The sequence below is a fragment of the Sebastes umbrosus genome, chromosome 1 (assembly GCF_015220745.1).
Source record: "Sebastes umbrosus isolate fSebUmb1 chromosome 1, fSebUmb1.pri, whole genome shotgun sequence".
NCBI lineage: Eukaryota > Metazoa > Chordata > Actinopteri > Perciformes > Sebastidae > Sebastes > Sebastes umbrosus.
Window position 1 is genome coordinate 38,558,046 of NC_051269.1, and position 18,996 is coordinate 38,577,041.

Below are 18,996 nucleotides of genomic sequence, written 5' to 3' on the forward strand. Positions count from 1 at the left end.
CTAAGGGAGGTGGAGCTTAGCAAATGGTCAGTTACCTTGCAAGAAAACATGATTCCACTCTGTGAAATACAGCCAGCGCCCACGCTGTAACTTCCTGACCTTACTTTCCCTGAAACCCACGAGTAGAAATATCAGAGCCATTACATCTGGGCCTAGCAGCTCTGATAAATGGACACATCCCTCAGGCTCGGCAGATAATGAGGACTCAGACCTATTCCTGGGACTAGCAGCCATCATGAGCTCACAGCCCCGTTTCATTTTAATTAAGCTGAGGTCGGGGGGGCATGAATTATACAGTGCTTTATTCATCTTTGTACCCTCTTTAAAAGTTTCATGAGAAACTGCACGATGTTCCTCAGCGAAACATCTGGACCGACCACAGCAGCTTAGGTGTATTTTTTCCCTCTCTTGTTAAATATGTGTTTAGTATACATAATCCAATCATCCAATATGTGAAATAGGCATTATTACAGGAATATCTGATCATGCCATGTTTTATAACATTTCAATATCTTCTGTCTGTTGGATTGATTGATTTATGGCATGCTAATGAATGCTTCCTCTGCATAACTTATATTCCCAGACACTGATCAACATGTGCTATACATGTGTTTCTTCTGATTATTGACTTTGGTATGAAGTTCAGCATGAATGGCAGCCACGTCATATTACGAGCTTATTTCTGCTAAGATGCAGATCCCACGCACAGAGGATATGGAGGTTATATATGACTTCAAGACGTGACATTTGCACATATGAACAAAATAAATAATATATATATAAACATGTGGAGGCACTTATGTAAATTAAGGTTCTGAACAAAACCAGATGCAGATGACTATGGTGTTATGAAAAGCTAACTTTCTGGTTCATATCTTATATGTCAGAGGGTTTTTTTTTCCATTAAATGTGAAGAGCCACTAGGGGATCTTCTCAATCAAGAGAAATGGAAAGAGAATATCAAGCATGTCAGGCTATATGATAATAATTTGAGTAATTGGCAGCACTTGCATGCATAAATGAGCTAATTTACTTCATGCTTATATCATTTTCAAAGTGCTTTAAATCAACAGGTGAATTCAAAAATCAGCAAACGTCTGTAACCTTGACAGCAGCACGAGTCATTTACATAATGCACTTTTTCCTGATGTATACAAGGAATGAAAAAGTAGTGGGTTGTTGAATTGAAAAAGCAAATATACAATCAGTATAAGTGGCATCTTATAGCAGGGACACATTCAGGACCCTGAGTTAGAGTTTGAACACATGTCATCGTAAAGCCTCGATAAATCCCTTTTTGACAACTGAAGTAGGAGGAGGTACTTCAACTTACATGACTGAAGAGTGCAAATTACATTTTTTACTTATCATAATTTAAAATATAGGCCTGTATTGTCAGGAATTACTGGTGAAAACAAACCTTTTACAGCGTAGTGTTTGACCTGTCATTTGATTTGAGCGGTTCCGATTATATTCAGTTTAACATGTTGATCCCACGTTATAATTTTTATTCTTATTAATGAATTCCATTAAAATAAAAACAATGAATTCATCCGACCAACTAGTTGTGTCTGTGTAGCCACAGACTTGTATTGCTTATGCATCATCTGTGCCATAGTACTCCATTGTCATCCAAAAACTATTAAAAACAAATCAATAAGTCATATATTGCATCCTGTAATATTAATTAACTGTCCAGTGAAGATTGTTCCTCTCAGCTGGTCTTTGCAAAACAGTGTAAACACAGAATTTGGTCCCCACTGGACATGCTCAGTCTGCTTAACATTAAGCTTACTGTTACTGATATTAAATATGCAGATGTGGGGTTGTCTCAGAATATATAGTTTTTCTTAAACATGAGACTATTAACTACTTTTTCAAATGTTTAAGGTGCACGCTATATGTTACTTACCCTGTGTGGTGTGGAAGTATCTTAGGAAGAACAAGGCTCTTCCAAAATAAGAGTGCAAGCTTTAGCATAGACTGTATAAAGCTAAGTGGTGGACGTAGTCATCGTGACGTCACTCATTGGTTTGTGGACTGACGTTTTGAAGCCTCAAGTTCAACATTTTGGCCGTCGCTATCTTGGTGTGTCACTTCTTTTACCAGAAGTGACACGAGAGGGTGAAGCTAAGGACAACCAAACGTTGAATGAGACATTTCTAGGCGACCAAAATGTTACAATTATCTTTCATGAACTGAAAACACACTGTAAAAGGGTTAAAGTTATAAGACGAAAACACCGACAACTCCCAGACAGGACAACGCCATGGTAGCGACCTGTCAATCACAAGGTAACCACGCCCTAAAGCATCCCCTGCCTTATGGTCTATTTGACTCTAAATGGCACCATAATTTACTAAATAAACATCATGCTGTATTGAAGAAGACTTGAAACTAGGCATGTGTGTGGGTGTGTGAAAATGTCTGCAGCAAACAAAACCAGAACAGCTGTGCTGTGGGAAGGTAGGGAGCTTTTTATATCCCCACCACAGCACCGAGCTCAGGTGTGTCTCATTAGCCTGACGACCGTTCACCCTGCTAAACAAAGAAGAACCAGTCAAGAACACCTGATGGAGGAGAGGGGTCGTCACACTATTAACTTTTTTATTAACTACTTTTTTCAAATGTACAAGGTGCACACTATATGTTATTTACCCTGTGTCGTATGGCAGCATCTTAGGAGGGATTAAGCTCTTCCAAAGTAAGAGTACAAGCACAGACTGTATATAAGAAGTGGACGTAGTCACCGTGACGTCACCTATTGGTTTGTGGACTGCTGTTTTTAAAGCCTCGACACTTTTACAATTAACTTTCATGAACTGAAAACACACTGTGAAAGGGTTAACGTTGTAAGACGAAAACACGGACAACTCCCAGACCGGACAATGCCGTGGTAGCGACCTGTCAGTCACAAGGTAGCCACACCTTAAAGCATCCCCTGCTTTATGGTCTATTTGACTCTAAATGGGACCATCATTTACTAAATGAACATCATGCTGTATTGAAGAAGACTTGAAACTAGCGATTGAGACCATAAACTCATGTTTACAATGTTTACTGAGGTAATAAATCAAGTGAGAAGTAGGATCATTTTCTCATAGACTTCTATACAATCAGACTTCTTTTTGCAACCAGAGGAGTCGCCTCCTGCTGGCTGTTAGAAAGAATGCAAGTTTAAAGCACTTCAGCATTGGCTTCACTTTTCAGACCCCGGACCTACCCACTGAGTACAAGCCCGTAAATTACTTTTGAAGCCAGTGTTCTCATTATTTCACAGTTTCAACTATACAACACATACATACAATACATGGTTGTATGTCACAGCTGACAGGCTTTAAATGTGAACACAAGCTGTTTCCTACCAGTATCTATATACACCTTTTCAGCCGCCTACATTACTATGGTCATCATTAGAGAAGATAAACGTCTCACTTATTGCACATTTATCCAATCAATACGTTGCAACCATCTTTAAGTTTGACATCTCTGTTGTTAAGGAAGACCAAAGAAAACGAAAAAGCAATCAGGAATGGCAAAAAAAAAAAAAAAAAATTAAATCCATAAAGTGGACTCTCTTTAAAGAAGAATACATTCTGGTGACAGAAGACGACGTTATATCAAGTCTCTGCGTCATTTTGTGCTCGTCATTGAGGCATTAAAAGTCCCCATGGAGGAAAATTGGTTAGTGTGGGATGTTATGACTGATATAACCATCTTGTGCTGAAATGTATTTTTTTTTTAATTAACAAAACACCAAACGCATACTAAAACAAACTGATGCATCATGATAAACACAAAACAAAGAGAAAAAAGAAAAGAAAAGCTTTATCCTACGTCATTTGTACAAATTCATTTCATTATTGTACGGATAAAAAAAAATCGACTCAGGGTGAGTAGAGCATTTATTTTAACGCTACACTTTAAGTGGCAATCTTGAAGATTTTCATTCAAATAAATGTCCATTAAGTTACCCTCCATCCAGCAGCCAAATGAGGCAACATAATGGTGATTTAGCGTCTACGACCCATCGATGAAAGCACTGCAACATTTACATTTACATAAAATGTACTTTTGTTCATTTAATATGAGAGCACAGTAATTACATTTCCATAATCATTGTTTGAAATTAATTTAAATTACAATATGTGGCTACAGTATTAACCCCTGAATGTCTTTTTTTTTGGTGACACTTTATATTAAAGATTACAAATTATAGTGTAATTTATCTATTAATTAATAACTATTATGTATGAAGTATCAATAAAACACTTACTGGGTACCTATACTAAGACAAATTGAAGACAATGACTGAACAGGGCAGGAAAAAATGTTGAAAATGTGCCAATAAAGCCATAAAGAAATATGCCAGGTTTTGCTCGTTTCTCACCTAACCTGAGTTATAATGACTCGCTTCAGCTAATGGCACATCTGTTAATCATTGGCACTAAACACGGCAATTATCCTTGAACAATGTCTCTCTGCTAGTCTGCCTGTCTGCCGGTCTGTCTGTCTGTCACCTGGTGCTGTTGGGAACAAAAGAAAACAGACGTGTGAAAAGTCAGTTTATTGTTTAACACCTCAGAGATCATCACTCCTTCAGGTTCAGGGGTTGAGAGAAAGAAGTCTTTGAAAAATGTAAACATGTCGTAACATTGATCACTGAGCATCGCGCTGCATATTTAAAAGACACTTAACAAACACAGACCCATCTGTTGTGTGATAACTGACTATTTCAACCAACAACTAACAGATATTTGTCATTATTACACGGCTTTGTTGAATACTTCTTTCTGATTGGACAATCACTGTGTTCTGCTGGTCTGTTATTTCGTTATAACAGACCGTTGCTATGTATAACAGACCGTTGCTATGGGAGCAGTTCTGATCTCGGACCTTTTTTGTGTCAAATGATTGATTGATTTCTTAAGTAAGTAGCCGTGTAATAAGCTGGATAATGTACAGCGAGCCGGTCATTGTTGTGAAATAAACCACTTCAGGGCGATGCAAGATGCCCGTTGGGGTTTATTTCACAACAATGCCCGGCTCGCCGTACATTATCCCTTACATATCCTACATATGACCATATATACAGATGTAAAGTAGACTGAAGAATCACATTCAAAGGACGTACGATACACATGAACTGTTAACATATTTACAGCATAAACCACATTTAGTTTTGAGTGAAACACTTTAAAAATCACACAGAACGTAGATACATTTCTGAAACTATTACACAAGATCAACTGTTACATAAACCACTTTGACAAAAAATATTACATGCAATGAAATATAACAACTTTAATGTAAATAGGGTTTATCCATTTCATGATTCTTGATAATATTTGTCTTTCTGACAAAATAACCTGATTCATATTGTGCTGTGGCTCCCGAATAAAATTAGTTGACTAAGAAATTAAGAGCCTAAAGCAACGCACTCTAATGCAACGTATCCTCATACAACGGTTTGTATGATATCTCACGAAAAGTTCTTCATAATTTTTCATGTATTTTCCTAGAATGTGCAGCAACACCTGACGCACGTGTCAATTTCTGCTCATTACATGCATACAGTCTTTTCAAAATAAACTTACGTCTTCACAGGAAACAACTTGGTTAGGTTTAGGTAACAAAACCACTTAGTTAGGTTTAGGAAAAGATTGGAAGTGGCGTAACTTAAGCATGTGACTCACGCGGGATACAAACACCGGTCTCCTGGGCAAATGCCTGGTGTTTTTTTGACCCACCCTTCCAACTGGTTCTCTTCCCTACGCTGGTTCACGATTACTTGGATTACATACAAAATTATGTCATGGGATATCATACATATGAATTCCAGTGCATTACTTTTCGTAGGTATACTATGAGGCTGTACACTGGTGCTTTGTGCTAAGTGCTAATGTCAGCATGTTCATAATGACAATGCTTACATGCTGATGTTTATCAGGTATAATGCTCACCATGTTCACTATCTTAGTTTATTATGTTAACATGCTAACATTTGCTAATTAGCATTAAACACAAATAACAGCTGAGGCTGATGGGAATGTCATTAGTTTTGCAGGTATTTGGTCATAAACTATAGAATTGGACAAATTCAAAATTTGATGTTCGGTGTGTAACATTTCGGGGGATCTATTGGTAGAAATGGATTATTAAAAAGTATGTTTTCTTTAGTGTATAATCATCTGATGATAAGAATCGTTGTGTTTTCGTTAGCTTAGAATGAGCCGTTTATATCTACATAGGGAGCGGGTCCTGTTTTCACGGAGTCCGCCATGTTGCACCGCCATGTTTCTTCACTAACCCAGAACGGACAAACCAAACTCTGTTAACTTTTCCTGCTTGGGCCGCAGTCGATAACGTTACTCGCTCACGTCATCGCCGCCGCCGCTCTCTCTCTCTCTTGCTTCACCACTCACTTCCCACTGCTCTTACATCATCTGGCTCTAGAGAGCGATATGTGTGTTTTCGCATCAGCCCCTGTAGCTCTCCAACACGCTTGGCACACGGGAGAGGCTTCAGTTGGTTGCAATCTCCTCACCTCATCACTAGATACCACCAGATCCTACACACATTGGACCTTTAAGGGATCACCAAAGTTATTACAAACAAATCATCCTCTGGAGACCATAATTAGTCTTAGACAAATTTCATGGCAATCCATCGAATAGTTGTCAAGACATTTCACTCAAAACCACCTCATGGTGGTGCTAAAGTAAAGGTCTGTGGATCAATAAAGTCAGCAGGATTCTTCCTCAGGGAACCATGAATGTCTGTACATTTCGTGCCAACACGTCAAGTAGATGTTGAGATATTTCATTGGATAAGTGAAATCTTTGACCTGCTGGTAGCGCTAGAGGAAAAGTCAGGGGATCATCACTGTCGTCAGGATTCATCCTCTTGGGAACATGAATGTCTGTACAACATGTCGTGGCATTCCATCCAATAGTTGTTGAGATATTTCAGTCTTAACCAAAGTGGTGGACCAACCGATCGACAGACCGTCATTTCTAGAACTACACCACTAACATGGTTAAAAAAGACCTTTAACAATCCTTTGACATTTGAAAAGTATGTGTTATGTAATCGTGACCTTATAGCATCAATGTTTCACTGTAATATCCCTGTAAAGACTCCCTGGTGTTTGTACGTGAAAGCATTTCATAGATTGTTCTCACTGTAATGTAGTGTTACTACAGGGATTTGTAGTTCTGCTGTGATCTTTGTCCTCACACTTATTAGTGGATGTCAAGTCTTTCTCGTGAGAGATCCATATTTTCATTCTGTGCTCAACAGGCTGGTTTGAGGAGAGATAAGAGTCCAAAGCGTCAGCACTTTCATCTGCAGTCCGACAGGCTCTTGAGGCTGATGTAAAAGGAGCTGACCATGGTGGCCTCCTCCTGGATTGACTCCTTCAGATCGGACTGACCTGCACACATCAGGGCCACGAGCGTCTTGGGCAGCTTCCCACTGAACAGCAGGTAGATGCAGGGGTTCGCACAGCTGTTCAGACTGGCCAGCAGCATCAAAATGGTGAAGGTTGCAGCTGGAAACACAGAGCAGAATATATGAGAAAAAACATTCAACTCTTTCTCTCTCCTGAAATCGGAATTGCTTCATCCTTGGACACTTTCAGAAAAACACCTCGAGCACCACCTGTTCATCAAGACCGAGGACCTCATTAACACTTTCTACACATCACTCTTTAAATTACTTAGCAGTTTTTCCCTCCGTTTTATTATTAGTATGATTTTGAGTGCCCTCTTTGTAAAGCGTCCTTGTTTTTTTTAGTTTTTTTTTTATCAACTGTGCCTTTTATTCTTATATTTTGATCTGGTTTACTCCGGAGGACCAATTTCTTGATATTGTTTTAATGTTGGAGCGTCAATTAAACCCAATTTACCCAGATTTTCTTTTCTAGCAATAAGGAACAACAACCTTTCTGGGACTGACCTAATGTATTGTTTTTATCCTTTTTATCCCTGTTTATTATTATGTATATTCTTTTTTTTTTTTTTTGGTCAAGAGTTTACTGCTGTATTTAATTCTACAGTGTGTAAAGCGTCTTTAAGGACTTTGAAAAGCGCTATATAAATCTGATGTATTATTATTATGATATTAATATTTCTTAAGATGAATGTTACCTAAACTCACTCACAGGGAACCTGGATACCAAAATCAATTCAATTAATTATTAATATTTCGCAGTATTGTCATAAAATTACCAAAGATATCGGTATTATAATTAATTTCTCAGCATTTTGTATTTACTTATTTGCACAGTGGTTATTTGTTATGTATTGCATGTGTTAAAGGGACTATTTGTAACTTTCAGAAATGCTTGTTAACAGCGACACCTGTGGCCGTTAAGTCAACGAAAGTCAGCGTCGGGTTCGTGCTTGTGCTCGCTCTAGATATACCTGAACGAGCATCGCTCAAAACAGTGAGGCGACACACGTCAGCTAAAACCACAATATCACTATATTTCAGCTGCTTGGCAGTAATGTTAGCTGACCAGACGGAGGTCTCTCCATGAACATGATTTAGATTTGATCCTAGTGTTGGCTTTTCCTGCTGGCTGAAGCAGGAAGAGAAACGTTATAGTCTCCGAGCACGCCTGCAGGGAGACACCGGCACCCGGTCGGAGACAGTAACGTTTCTCTTCCTGCTTCAGCCCCGCTGGTGGCGTTTCTCTCTGCGGAGTCCCGTCACTTCAGAAGACACTGAAAACCTCTGTTGGTCTGGAGGAGCTGCAGCATTTATTTCTGCACAAACGTCCACTGTACATTCACTAGATATTCTCAGAGCTAAACTAACTCTTCTGCAGTGTGGAGTGAGCGCGCATGAACGTGAGGTGGAGCTAGACAGTGAGAACGCGCGCGGTGTGTGAGTGAAGGCAAGCAGGCAGAGGAGCAGAGACTCCAGCCACACGCGCATATATGCATATGCATATGCGAGCGCGCATATATGCATATGCATATGCGAGCACGCATATATGCATATGCATATGCGAGCGCGCATACATGCATATGCATATGCGAGCGCGCATATATGCATATGCATATGCGAGCACGCATATATGCATATGCATATGCGAGCGCGCATATATGCATATGCATATGCGAGCACGCATATATGCATATGCATATGCGAGCGCGCATATGTCCCGAACCGCTACATTTATATGCTTAAAAAGTTACAAACAGTCCCTTTAACATTGGCTTCAAACATTTGCATTTGTTTTATGTTGTGGCGTCTAAAACTTTAATGAATGTTTAAATGCTGCTGTCTTGGCCAGGTCTCTCTTGCAAAAGAGATTCTTAATCTCAATGAGTACTACCTGGTTAAATAAAGGGTTAAAAAAAAAAAAAAATTAAAAAAATCTTACTGTGAGTTGGTGCCTCCACATCCCAGACGGACCAGAGCTGCACGGTGAAGAAAGGCGTCCAGCAGATGATGTAAGCGAGCACGATGACCACCGTCATCTTCACCGTCTTCACCCGAGCCTTGGACACTCCTGCCACGCTGCTGGCTCTGGAGGAGGACAGCTGTTTACTGGCCTGCTGCTCTGCAACATGCTGCTGCTGCTGCGTCTTCATGTGGAAGAAGTTAATGCGCACAGTTCTGCAGATGCGCACCTGGCACACGATCACCATGAGAGTTGGCAGGATGAAGATCACCAAGGTGGTCCAGGTCACGTAAGCTCTGGGTCCCCACGGCTTGATGAACTGAGCCCAGCAGTCGTACACACCTGGAGCCACCTCGACCCGGGAGAAGATGAAGATCTGCGGGAGGCTGAAGATGAGAGAGACGCACCAGGCTGCGCACACCGGACCGTTCCAACGCGCCCTGCGCCTCTGGAAGGTCACCATGGGGTTACAGATGGCTTGATATCGGTCCAGAGTCATCACCACGATCATGTAAGTGGAGGCAAACATCCCGACAACTTGTAAGTACTTCACCAAGCGACATAAGATATCTGGCCCCACGAATCTGTCCGTGATGTCCCACATGAGTTGAGGGCAAACTTGGAAGAATGTGACCACCAGGTCTGCGACGCACAGGTGGAAGACGAAGACGCGCATCCTGGAGAGCTGCTTCCTCCTCTTCCACAGCACCAACAGGAGACCGAAGTTCAGGATCCCTGCAGTGATGAAGATGATGGAGAGGAGAGCTATTTCCACTTGAGCCAGGCGCTCGTCTCGAGGCTCATCACCAGATGGTGAACTCCCTAAAGTGATGTTACTGATGTTTACAATGAACCAAGACATGCTGAGCTGAACACCGTTATACAACCACTCCAGGTGAATCCAAGTGAAGTGGAGGCATTTAAGAAAAATATGTAAAAATGTAAACAGCAAGCCTGGAATTAGACTTTTAACAATTACCAAAGAAAAAAATTACAAAATTACTAATTCCTAGAAAAAAAGTTTACTGGGTGAGTGTCCAGTGAGCAACAAGTTGTTGAGAGTCTCCAGACAGAAAGGAGTAAGTAAAGGAGCGCAGAGCTTTATATCCTCATCTCTGCAGGAGGGAGGAGCAACCTCCTCACATGTTTCTCACAGCACCAAACACATAAGCTTTGTATTCTGCAGTGCATGCACTTAAAGTAGGACCTTTTTATAGAATATTTTCTTTACAGAAAACTGCAAAGAAATCAAACACAGCTGCAGTTAAACTGAGGAGATGGTGAACTCCCTGAAGTGATGTTACTGATGTTTACAATGAACCAAGACATGCTTTCACACCAAAATACAGCAGCTGAACACCCTTATACAACCAGCCCAGGTGAATCCAGCTCAATTGGAGGCATTTAAAAAAAATAAATACAAATAAAAAATGCCTGGAATTAGACTTTAAACAATTACAAAAGGTAATTCCTAGAAAAAAAAAATGTTGTTGGAGTTTACTGTGTGAATGTCCAGTAAAGCAACACGTGTTGAGAGTCTCCAGACAGAAAGGAAAAGTGTGTTGTTAGTAAAGGAGAGCAGAGCTTTATATCTCCTCATCTCTGCAGGAGGGAGGAGCAACCTCCTCACATGTTTCTCACAGCACCATACACATAGAAGTGGAGTAGATATAAAATCTTTGTATTCTGCAGTGCATGCACGTAACAAAAAACACTCACCAATTTTGAAATAAAAAGTACAACCTTTTTATAGAATATTTTCTTTAGAGAAAACAGAAAACACAACTGCAGTCAAACTGAGGAGAAAAAACAAAACAATCTGCTTTTCAATGTGGTTTTAACAATGGAAATAAATTGTTCTATAGTGACTTTAGGGCTGTCAAAATCGCCCCAAATAAGGTTAGAATACTCCTTCTAAAAAAAAAAAAACCTGCATTGGTTTGAACTATTCGAATATCTGTTTTTCCGCATTATGTCCGTGACACCGCGAGCGCCACAGCACTGCGCAGCACGCCATTTTGAACTGAACTTTTGTCAGAAGCTCCGTTTCTATTTATTCATGTCGCTCGCTATGAAAGCCCCCAGTGGACGACTGATTCGTGAAATTGAAATGAAGAGTTATCTATACGATACCTCCTCATTTCACTACAAAAACCTAAATAATGTGACAGCTGGCTGGAGATCGCTGGAAGTTTCCCACCCGCTGTTGACTGTATTGTATTAATTTCCAGTAAATATCACAATATTTAACACGTTTGTCAGAAGATAGCAAGCACTACTAACCCGTCTTTTAAGTGGTTACTGCACCAGTCTGATCTTGAGCACACAGCCGAGAGGTACGTGGTTTGTTTGTATGACGTTAACGCTTGCCGTCAGGACAGTGTCGCTCTGTCTCTGCGGCCGAATTCTCTGCCCTCTTTACAGTTGTTGTTGAATTATTCCTCGTTCAGTTTGACCTTACGTTAAATTTCATTTTCTATCAATGAAAGTGACTCCCGCCATGCGCTGCATTCAGTGTGCTGTGTTCACATTATCAATTTTCATATTCAAATATCTGTTTCTTTTTTACTATTCTAATATATATATTTGAATTTAGATTATTTGTTGACAGCCCTAAAAGTAACTGAGCATCAGTATAACAGCTGGTTATTGAAGAAATGTGAGCTCTGTAATAACACCTGTAGGGAAATCAGCAGTCATTGTCTAGTACTTTGTGTTCTCATATGGTGGCAGCTGTGATGATGAGAGTTTATTATGTGTGATGTCCTTACATGGCGATGCAGGAGAACAAAAGCAGCCTCTGGGCTAATGTAGAATGAAATTACATTCATCAGTGGCTCTGCATGACTCAGTTCCTGTAGTGTGCTTATTTAACAATAAGCAGCAGTCTGCTCAATCGATACCGATCCACTTTTCTCCTCATTTAAGACTTCACGTAATTGAGGAGTTCATCTTTGTCCATCTGATAACGACTTTTCTTCCAGATGTCGCGGAGCTGCTGTAAAGTGGCTCCTATCTCTTTGCCTGACGTGACCCCCATCCTCCTCAGATCGTGACCGCTGACGGGGAAGTGAGGGATGGACCACCTGCCGAGCTCCGCCAGCAGCTTCTCCTCACCTTGATACTTCAGCAGCTCACACAGTTTACTCTGAGTATCCAGCTCCCGACTCTGAAAAGACACAGTATGTGTGTGAATTAAAGGTTTGGTTTCAGATTTTAAAGCATTTTCTATAACATTAAATAACCATGACTAAATAAGCAACAATAAAAAGGGTAAAGTTCGGTGTTATTTACTTAGATTTTAACATTTAAACACTGATCTGCTTCATCAGGACTGTGTGGGTGTGGTTTGATCAGAATCTTGGTATTCTGTAGTGTCACTTCCTTTTGGGTGTACTCTCTCATCCTGCCTCGTCTAACTCAACAGAGTTTTACTGAAACTCGAACTGAAGCAAAATCAAGGGAGTGAGCTAAAGGGTGTGATTCACAGTAGGGCTGTAACTACAATTATTTTTATTGTTGGTTAAGATGCAGATTAATTGACTTGATTAATCAATTAATTGTGTGTCCTTTGGGGAAATGCTGATCACATTTTAATTTCCAAGGTGACGTCTGACCAGCAGTCCAAAACACAAACATACAAAAGAAGCAAATATTCACATCGCACACAATATCACAATATTAAATGTGTGTTTTCTGTTTAAAAAGTACAAACGTCGGAAGATACCAAGTACTACTCACCTGTCTTTTAAGTGAATTTGTCTCCAATCTGATATCGAGCACAGCTGAAAGGTACTTGGTTTGTTTACGCGACGTACCATAACGTTTGCTGTTGGGACACGGTGTCACTCTCTCTACGGCAGAGCTCAGCTTGACCTAACGTTACATTTCATTTTCCAATTAATGAACGTGAGTGCATTCAGTGTATGCGAGGCAGACAGCCACGGCTTTTATTCCCCCACAATCGAATATTAATTTTCATATTTGAATATTTGTTTTTTTTTACTATTTGAATATATATTCAAATTTAGAATATTGTTGACAGCCCTATGATCGCCTATTCAATAAATCCACTGATTGTTTCAGCTCTAGTTCAAAGCATGACTTTATGACTGAAGTTCATCTAGCAGGCAGGTCGTTTTAAACAATGTTTAAGTGATTCAGGGTGGATTTCTCACTGCGTGATGATATACAGTATAAACACTATGAATACTGATGGCTGAAATCAATGGCCGGATAGTTCTGGTGTCCAAACTAAACATCTCTCCTGCCCCTTTTTATTATAAAACACATGAACAATTGCCATCTAATAACTGCAGGAGGCTGAAACTTACGTCAATGATAAAGTCAGTGAAGGGTTTGAGGCTGTCCGGCTCGTCTCCGCTCTTGCGGAGCTCCCGTCTTTGTTTGACCAGGAACAGAGCCAGAGTCTTCTCCTCCCTGGATACCTTCAGCCGGATGTCCATCTTCTCCACCTCCTCTGGGCGGCGGAAGAGAGCAGCCAGGATGGTCATGGGTTTGGGAGAGTGGTCTTTGGCGTTCCGGCACACTCGCTTCATCTCCTCAACATTGCCATCTGGAGGTAAACCTGAGGAGTAGCAGAGACAGGAGGGATGAGGAGCAGAACTGAAACTAAGCAACACAAAGAACACAAAATACTACATTCTATTGTTAATTACATGGCTAAAGTATTCTGCGGTTACTAAATAGCCTGAGAAGAGATCAATAAATGAATCATCTCTGCCCTCTGCTTACTAATACCAGAGTTCCCAGTACCACAGTAGTCAAGAGGCTTTGAATCCACTCCATCTCAGGAGTTTCCTTATTTAGAAACTGCTCCAAATTGTCAGATTGTTGAGAATTGTTGAGCTTCAACACAACTGATCCTGCAAAACAACAGCCCAATCTCAATTTCAGCTCCCCCCCCCCCACACACACACACTCTAAGCCGTGAACCCTCAGGGACTTCATTGACGTCACCTGGTAAGTGCTTGAGTGTGAGAGGCTACAAGGATTCAAAATGGTATAAAACAAAAATGGAAAAGCACTTTACGACATATCACGTTACCGTGACAACGCCAAAAGACACCTACAATTGTGGATTTGGGACTTTTTATTTTATCTCTACCTACTCTCACTTGTGGGCACTCAGAAATAGGGTTTTAAGAGGCTGACCATGATGTCCCTGGCTTGAATCTGGCTAAGGACCATTGTTATATTATGTCCCATGTTATCCTTCCTCTCTTTCCCCCTCAGATGACAGGAAAAACATACTTTTAAATCCTTTCATTGCCTATCCCTGCTTCCTCTCTCACCTATGTACTGGGCCAGTTCCAGATTGTACATCAGCTCCAGCAGATGAGCAGCATGGTTGCCAACAACCATCTTCTTTAGTTCCACCCAAATCCGTTCTCCGGATATAGCTGCAAGTCCTCGGCCGTTCTCCCTGATAGCAGCCAGCGTCTCAGGCTCGTGAGCATCAGGCTCCAGGGCCACCCTGCCGTAGAACCTGGGGAGGGAAATGAGACGGTTGAGGGCAAAGCAGCTTTACGCCAAAACAAATGATTTTCCTCTTTCGCTTTCTATTCAAATGAAGTTGAAAGTGAAATGAGGCAGCCCACCTGAAATAGCGCAATATTCTCAAGTAGTCCTCTTGGATTCTTTGTTCAGCACTGCCGACAAACCGAACTTCACGGTTCTGCAGGTCCTCGTATCCTTTGAAATAGTCGTATAATGTGCCATCGAGCCCTGTGAGAGGAAAAACATCAACAAAACACGATAAAGAATTCTGACACATTGTGCAATAAACATCATAAAATAAGACAATTCTCCCTGAATGCACCTACAAGCAAACAGAGATAAGTCATTTAATACACTGGAGCACAAACACCCCAATAAAATACCTAAAAACATGGAATTGATGGTGAGGTCTCTCCGCTCAGAGTCTTTCTGCCAGTCGGTGGTGAATTCCACCTCTGCATGACGTCCATCTGTCTCGACGTCCACTCGCAACGTGGTCACCTCAAAGTTCTCATTGTGTAGCTGTGAAAGAAAGATGACCAATAAACAAAACACAGATGACTAGAGGCACACCCTCAGTGACATGTACATAGTCCCTCATTCTGGAGTCAATGTGCCTTTCTATCAGGGTTATTATAGTGAACTAAAATGAAAATAAGCAGTGAAAAATATTTTTAGTAAACTGAAAATAAATAAAAAATATATCCTTTAAGAAAAAACTAAATTGAAACAATATTGTCTGGTTAAAAAAACCTAATAAAAATAAAAGAAAAATTAGTTGACATGAATTTCCATTAGGGCTGGGCAATATATTGATATTATATTGATATTGTGATGGGAAACTAGATACCCTCTTAGATTTTGGATATCGTAATATGGCATAAGTGTTGTGTTTTCCTGGTTTTAAAGGCTGCATTACAGTAATGTGTAAATAATTTACAATTAATCCCGATTAAATATGGACAATCATGCGATTAATATTTGAATCTATTGACAGCCCTTATTTGTAGCCCTCGATTTAATCCGTGACTTTGTCCCCCCAAGACTGTCCAATAGTTTGCTTCAATACATTTTTTTCTCTTCCTTTAACTTAAATTAGCATAACTCTCTCTGGAGATTGAGTCTAGCAATTCTTCTGCAAAAGTAACGTGCCTCGGCTCGGAGATAGTTTAAGTAGTCTTTAAAGCAGCTTCACAAACAATGATTAATGAAAGTGAAAGCAGTACACAGCTGAATCCTGCCTGCTCAGACAGACCAGCCTCTTACTCTCGCTGTAATGGTCCCGTGCTTCTCTCCCTTGTTGTTGATCATCCTGATGCCAGCTTTTTGAAACATGTGCTTCATCTCCTCTGGAGTGGCCGTGGTGGCAAAGTCCACGTCTTCAGGCCGCTTCCCAGACAGCAGGTCTCGCACAGCGCCCCCGGCTATCCTCAGCTCATACTGGTGCTTCTCAAACAACGCTGGAAAGAACAAAAACCCACACTTAACTTAATGAGTTGGGCAACTTTTCAGAAGAAGTATGTCTTGAGGCACAAACAATCTCACTCATTGAGTCAAACCTGGAGGGGTAGAGATTTAAGTATGACATTTCACAATAGAAAAATAAACATCACAGTGCTCTCTGGTGGACAGAAACAGTGATTCTAACAAATCCCAAACACATCTTTTCTTCTCTAACATTTCTGTACTGCAAGTGTTGTTACAGCAACAACACATACAGCGTAAGAGGTGAACAAATAAATATGGGGCACAACTTTGATACTGCATGTTTGTTTTGTGTTTTAAATCTATCTGTGTGTGTTATCTGAAATACTGTACTATGGTTGTTTTACGTGTTTTACATTTTTGTCTGTATCTTGTTTGAAACACTATTGCTGCTGTCTTGGCCAGGGCTCTCTTGAAAAATACATTTTCTAATCTCAATGAGACTTACCTGTTTAAATAAAGGTTTAATTATAATAATACAAATTAACATACATTTACAACTCTACATTTACTGCCATGTCTGTAAATTACAAAACAAGTCTAGAAGAGCAGAGTTACAAGGTACCACAACAGCCAGGTGTCAGGTAGGTGTTAGCAACTGCCAGGTGTGTCTGGTCTCAGGTGTCAGAGGTCAGATCTGCATCATCTCACCTGCTATTCCATTGAGCCCATCAGAGAGCAGAGACTGGAACTCACTGGTCTTCAGCTTCATAGTGAACAGACTCCTCCAACAGACAGCTGTTCTACCAATCACACGAGGACTCAACAGTCTGCTCCACATCTGTAAACAAACAACAGAAACACGTGGTCAGGTGTCTGTTTGATTGAGGTGTTTATGGAGCTAAGCTAACGTTAGCATCATGTCATTGAACTCATGCTTGTCTCAGTGTTAACACACCAGGGTTTTAAACATCACCAGCACACGACATCAACATTAACACACCAACAAACAACAGACAGAACTCACCTGCAACTTAAATAGAAGCTGTAATGACCAGACAAAGCTGTTATCACTTCATTACACCCCTCTGATCTCTCTCTGATCTCTCTCTGCCATGAAGCTCTACAGGAAGTGATTCTCTGACGGGCGGGTGAGCTGACCAATAGCGTGAGGTTTCATCAGACTCAGGGGGCGGGGCTTAAGAGAATGACTGACAATAACTTCTCGCGAGATTTGTGGTAGTGATGGGAATTCCGGTTCTTTTTAGTGATCCAGATTAATTGGCTCAGCTCACCAAGAAGAGCCGGCTCTTTCGGCTCCCAAACGGCTCTTCGTTTTACCACTTCTGCCTTTTTATAGTTTTGACCTATGACTAGTATGGGTGCACATATATCACTTAAACTGGTAGAAGATACAGGACCCCCAGGACTCTCACCAGCAGACTGAGGAACAGTTTTTCCCCCCAGGTCATTAGACTTTTAAATAGATAATTCATACGACACCTTCTCAAACAAAAATATATCTTATACTGTATAAACTGTATATGTTCTTAATATGTATGTTCTTAATATGCCTGTATATGTTCTTAATATGCCCTTGTACAAAGTATTTCCTTTTATAATTGTAATATAAATGTAATATAACTTATTATTTTAATGGAGCTTCCCAGGGAGACACCGGCACCCGGTCGGAGACGATAACGTTTCTCGCTGCGGAGCCCCGTCACTTCACATGACACGGGAAACCTCTGTTGGTCTGGAGGAGCTGCAGCATATATGTCTGTACAAACGTCCACTGTACATTCACTAGATATTCTCAGAGCTACGACGTCTTCTGCAGTGTGTAGTGTGCGCACATGCACTTGAGGTGGAGCGAGACAATGAGAACGAGCGCGCTGTGTGAGTGAAGGCAGGCAGAGGAGCAGAGATTCTGGCCACGCGCGAGCGCGCTTGGGATCCCGACCCGGTACATTTGTACGTGTAAAACGTTACAAACAGTCCCTTTAAATCACTTTGAACTGTTAGGCTACATTTCAGTACACAATCAAATTACAATCTTTACAAACAATGACCACAACATCAAAAGCGACAGCAACAAGACACACCCAACACACAACACAGGACCTATAGGTTCAAGTTAATACTATTCACAGAGTACAGCGGTAAATATGATTCTTTAGTGGTTGGACCATAGCATATTATGTCAAAATACAAAAACATACAAAAACAGAACAAGCAACAACTTCTCAAGAGACTCCGGCCCTGGAGATAAAAAATTACGGTCTCCCCCGTGTCCTCCGACCGCGGCCAACACTTTTTTGCAAGACGGGCTTCACTAGATAGAACTTTGCGGTTTTGGTGCTTCCCTGTTTGTGTTGGAGTCTGAGTCTGAACAGCGTAGCCACACGCGAGTGCGCATGGGACACCGACCCGGTAGATTTATACATGTAAAAAGTTACAAACAGTCCCTTTGATTTAAAAAAAAAAAAAAAAAAAAAGGAAGAGAGAAATGGCTCTCAAACTTGAGCCGGCTCCCATCGTTCACTTAAAAGAACCGGTTAAAAGAGTCGGCTCTTTGAACCGGCTCGTTCGTGACCGACACATCACTACAACGTGAGTTTGTGTCTTTAGGTGAC

General features: G+C 40.8%; 2 protein-coding genes across 2 annotated transcripts; both read right to left on the minus strand.

Moving 5' to 3' along the window:
* Nucleotides 1–6,726: 6,726 nt before the first annotated feature.
* si:dkey-178o16.4 (oxytocin receptor) lies at nucleotides 6,727–10,441 on the minus strand. The gene is made up of 2 exons (XM_037776391.1): nucleotides 9,395–10,441; nucleotides 6,727–7,552 (listed from the first exon to the last, which is right to left on the minus strand). Exons 1-2 carry the CDS (start codon nucleotides 10,275–10,277, stop codon nucleotides 7,344–7,346), a joined length of 1,092 nt encoding a protein of 363 aa, XP_037632319.1. The 5' UTR covers nucleotides 10,278–10,441; the 3' UTR covers nucleotides 6,727–7,343.
* Nucleotides 10,442–11,137: 696 nt separating this feature from the next.
* trnt1 (tRNA nucleotidyl transferase, CCA-adding, 1) lies at nucleotides 11,138–17,535 on the minus strand. Its single transcript, XM_037776379.1, has 8 exons — nucleotides 17,388–17,535; nucleotides 17,072–17,201; nucleotides 16,202–16,395; nucleotides 15,319–15,457; nucleotides 15,037–15,163; nucleotides 14,731–14,924; nucleotides 13,750–14,003; nucleotides 11,138–12,584 (listed from the first exon to the last, which is right to left on the minus strand). Exons 2-8 carry the CDS (start codon nucleotides 17,199–17,201, stop codon nucleotides 12,339–12,341), a joined length of 1,284 nt encoding a protein of 427 aa, XP_037632307.1. The 5' UTR covers nucleotides 17,388–17,535; the 3' UTR covers nucleotides 11,138–12,338.
* Nucleotides 17,536–18,996: the final 1,461 nt, after the last annotated feature.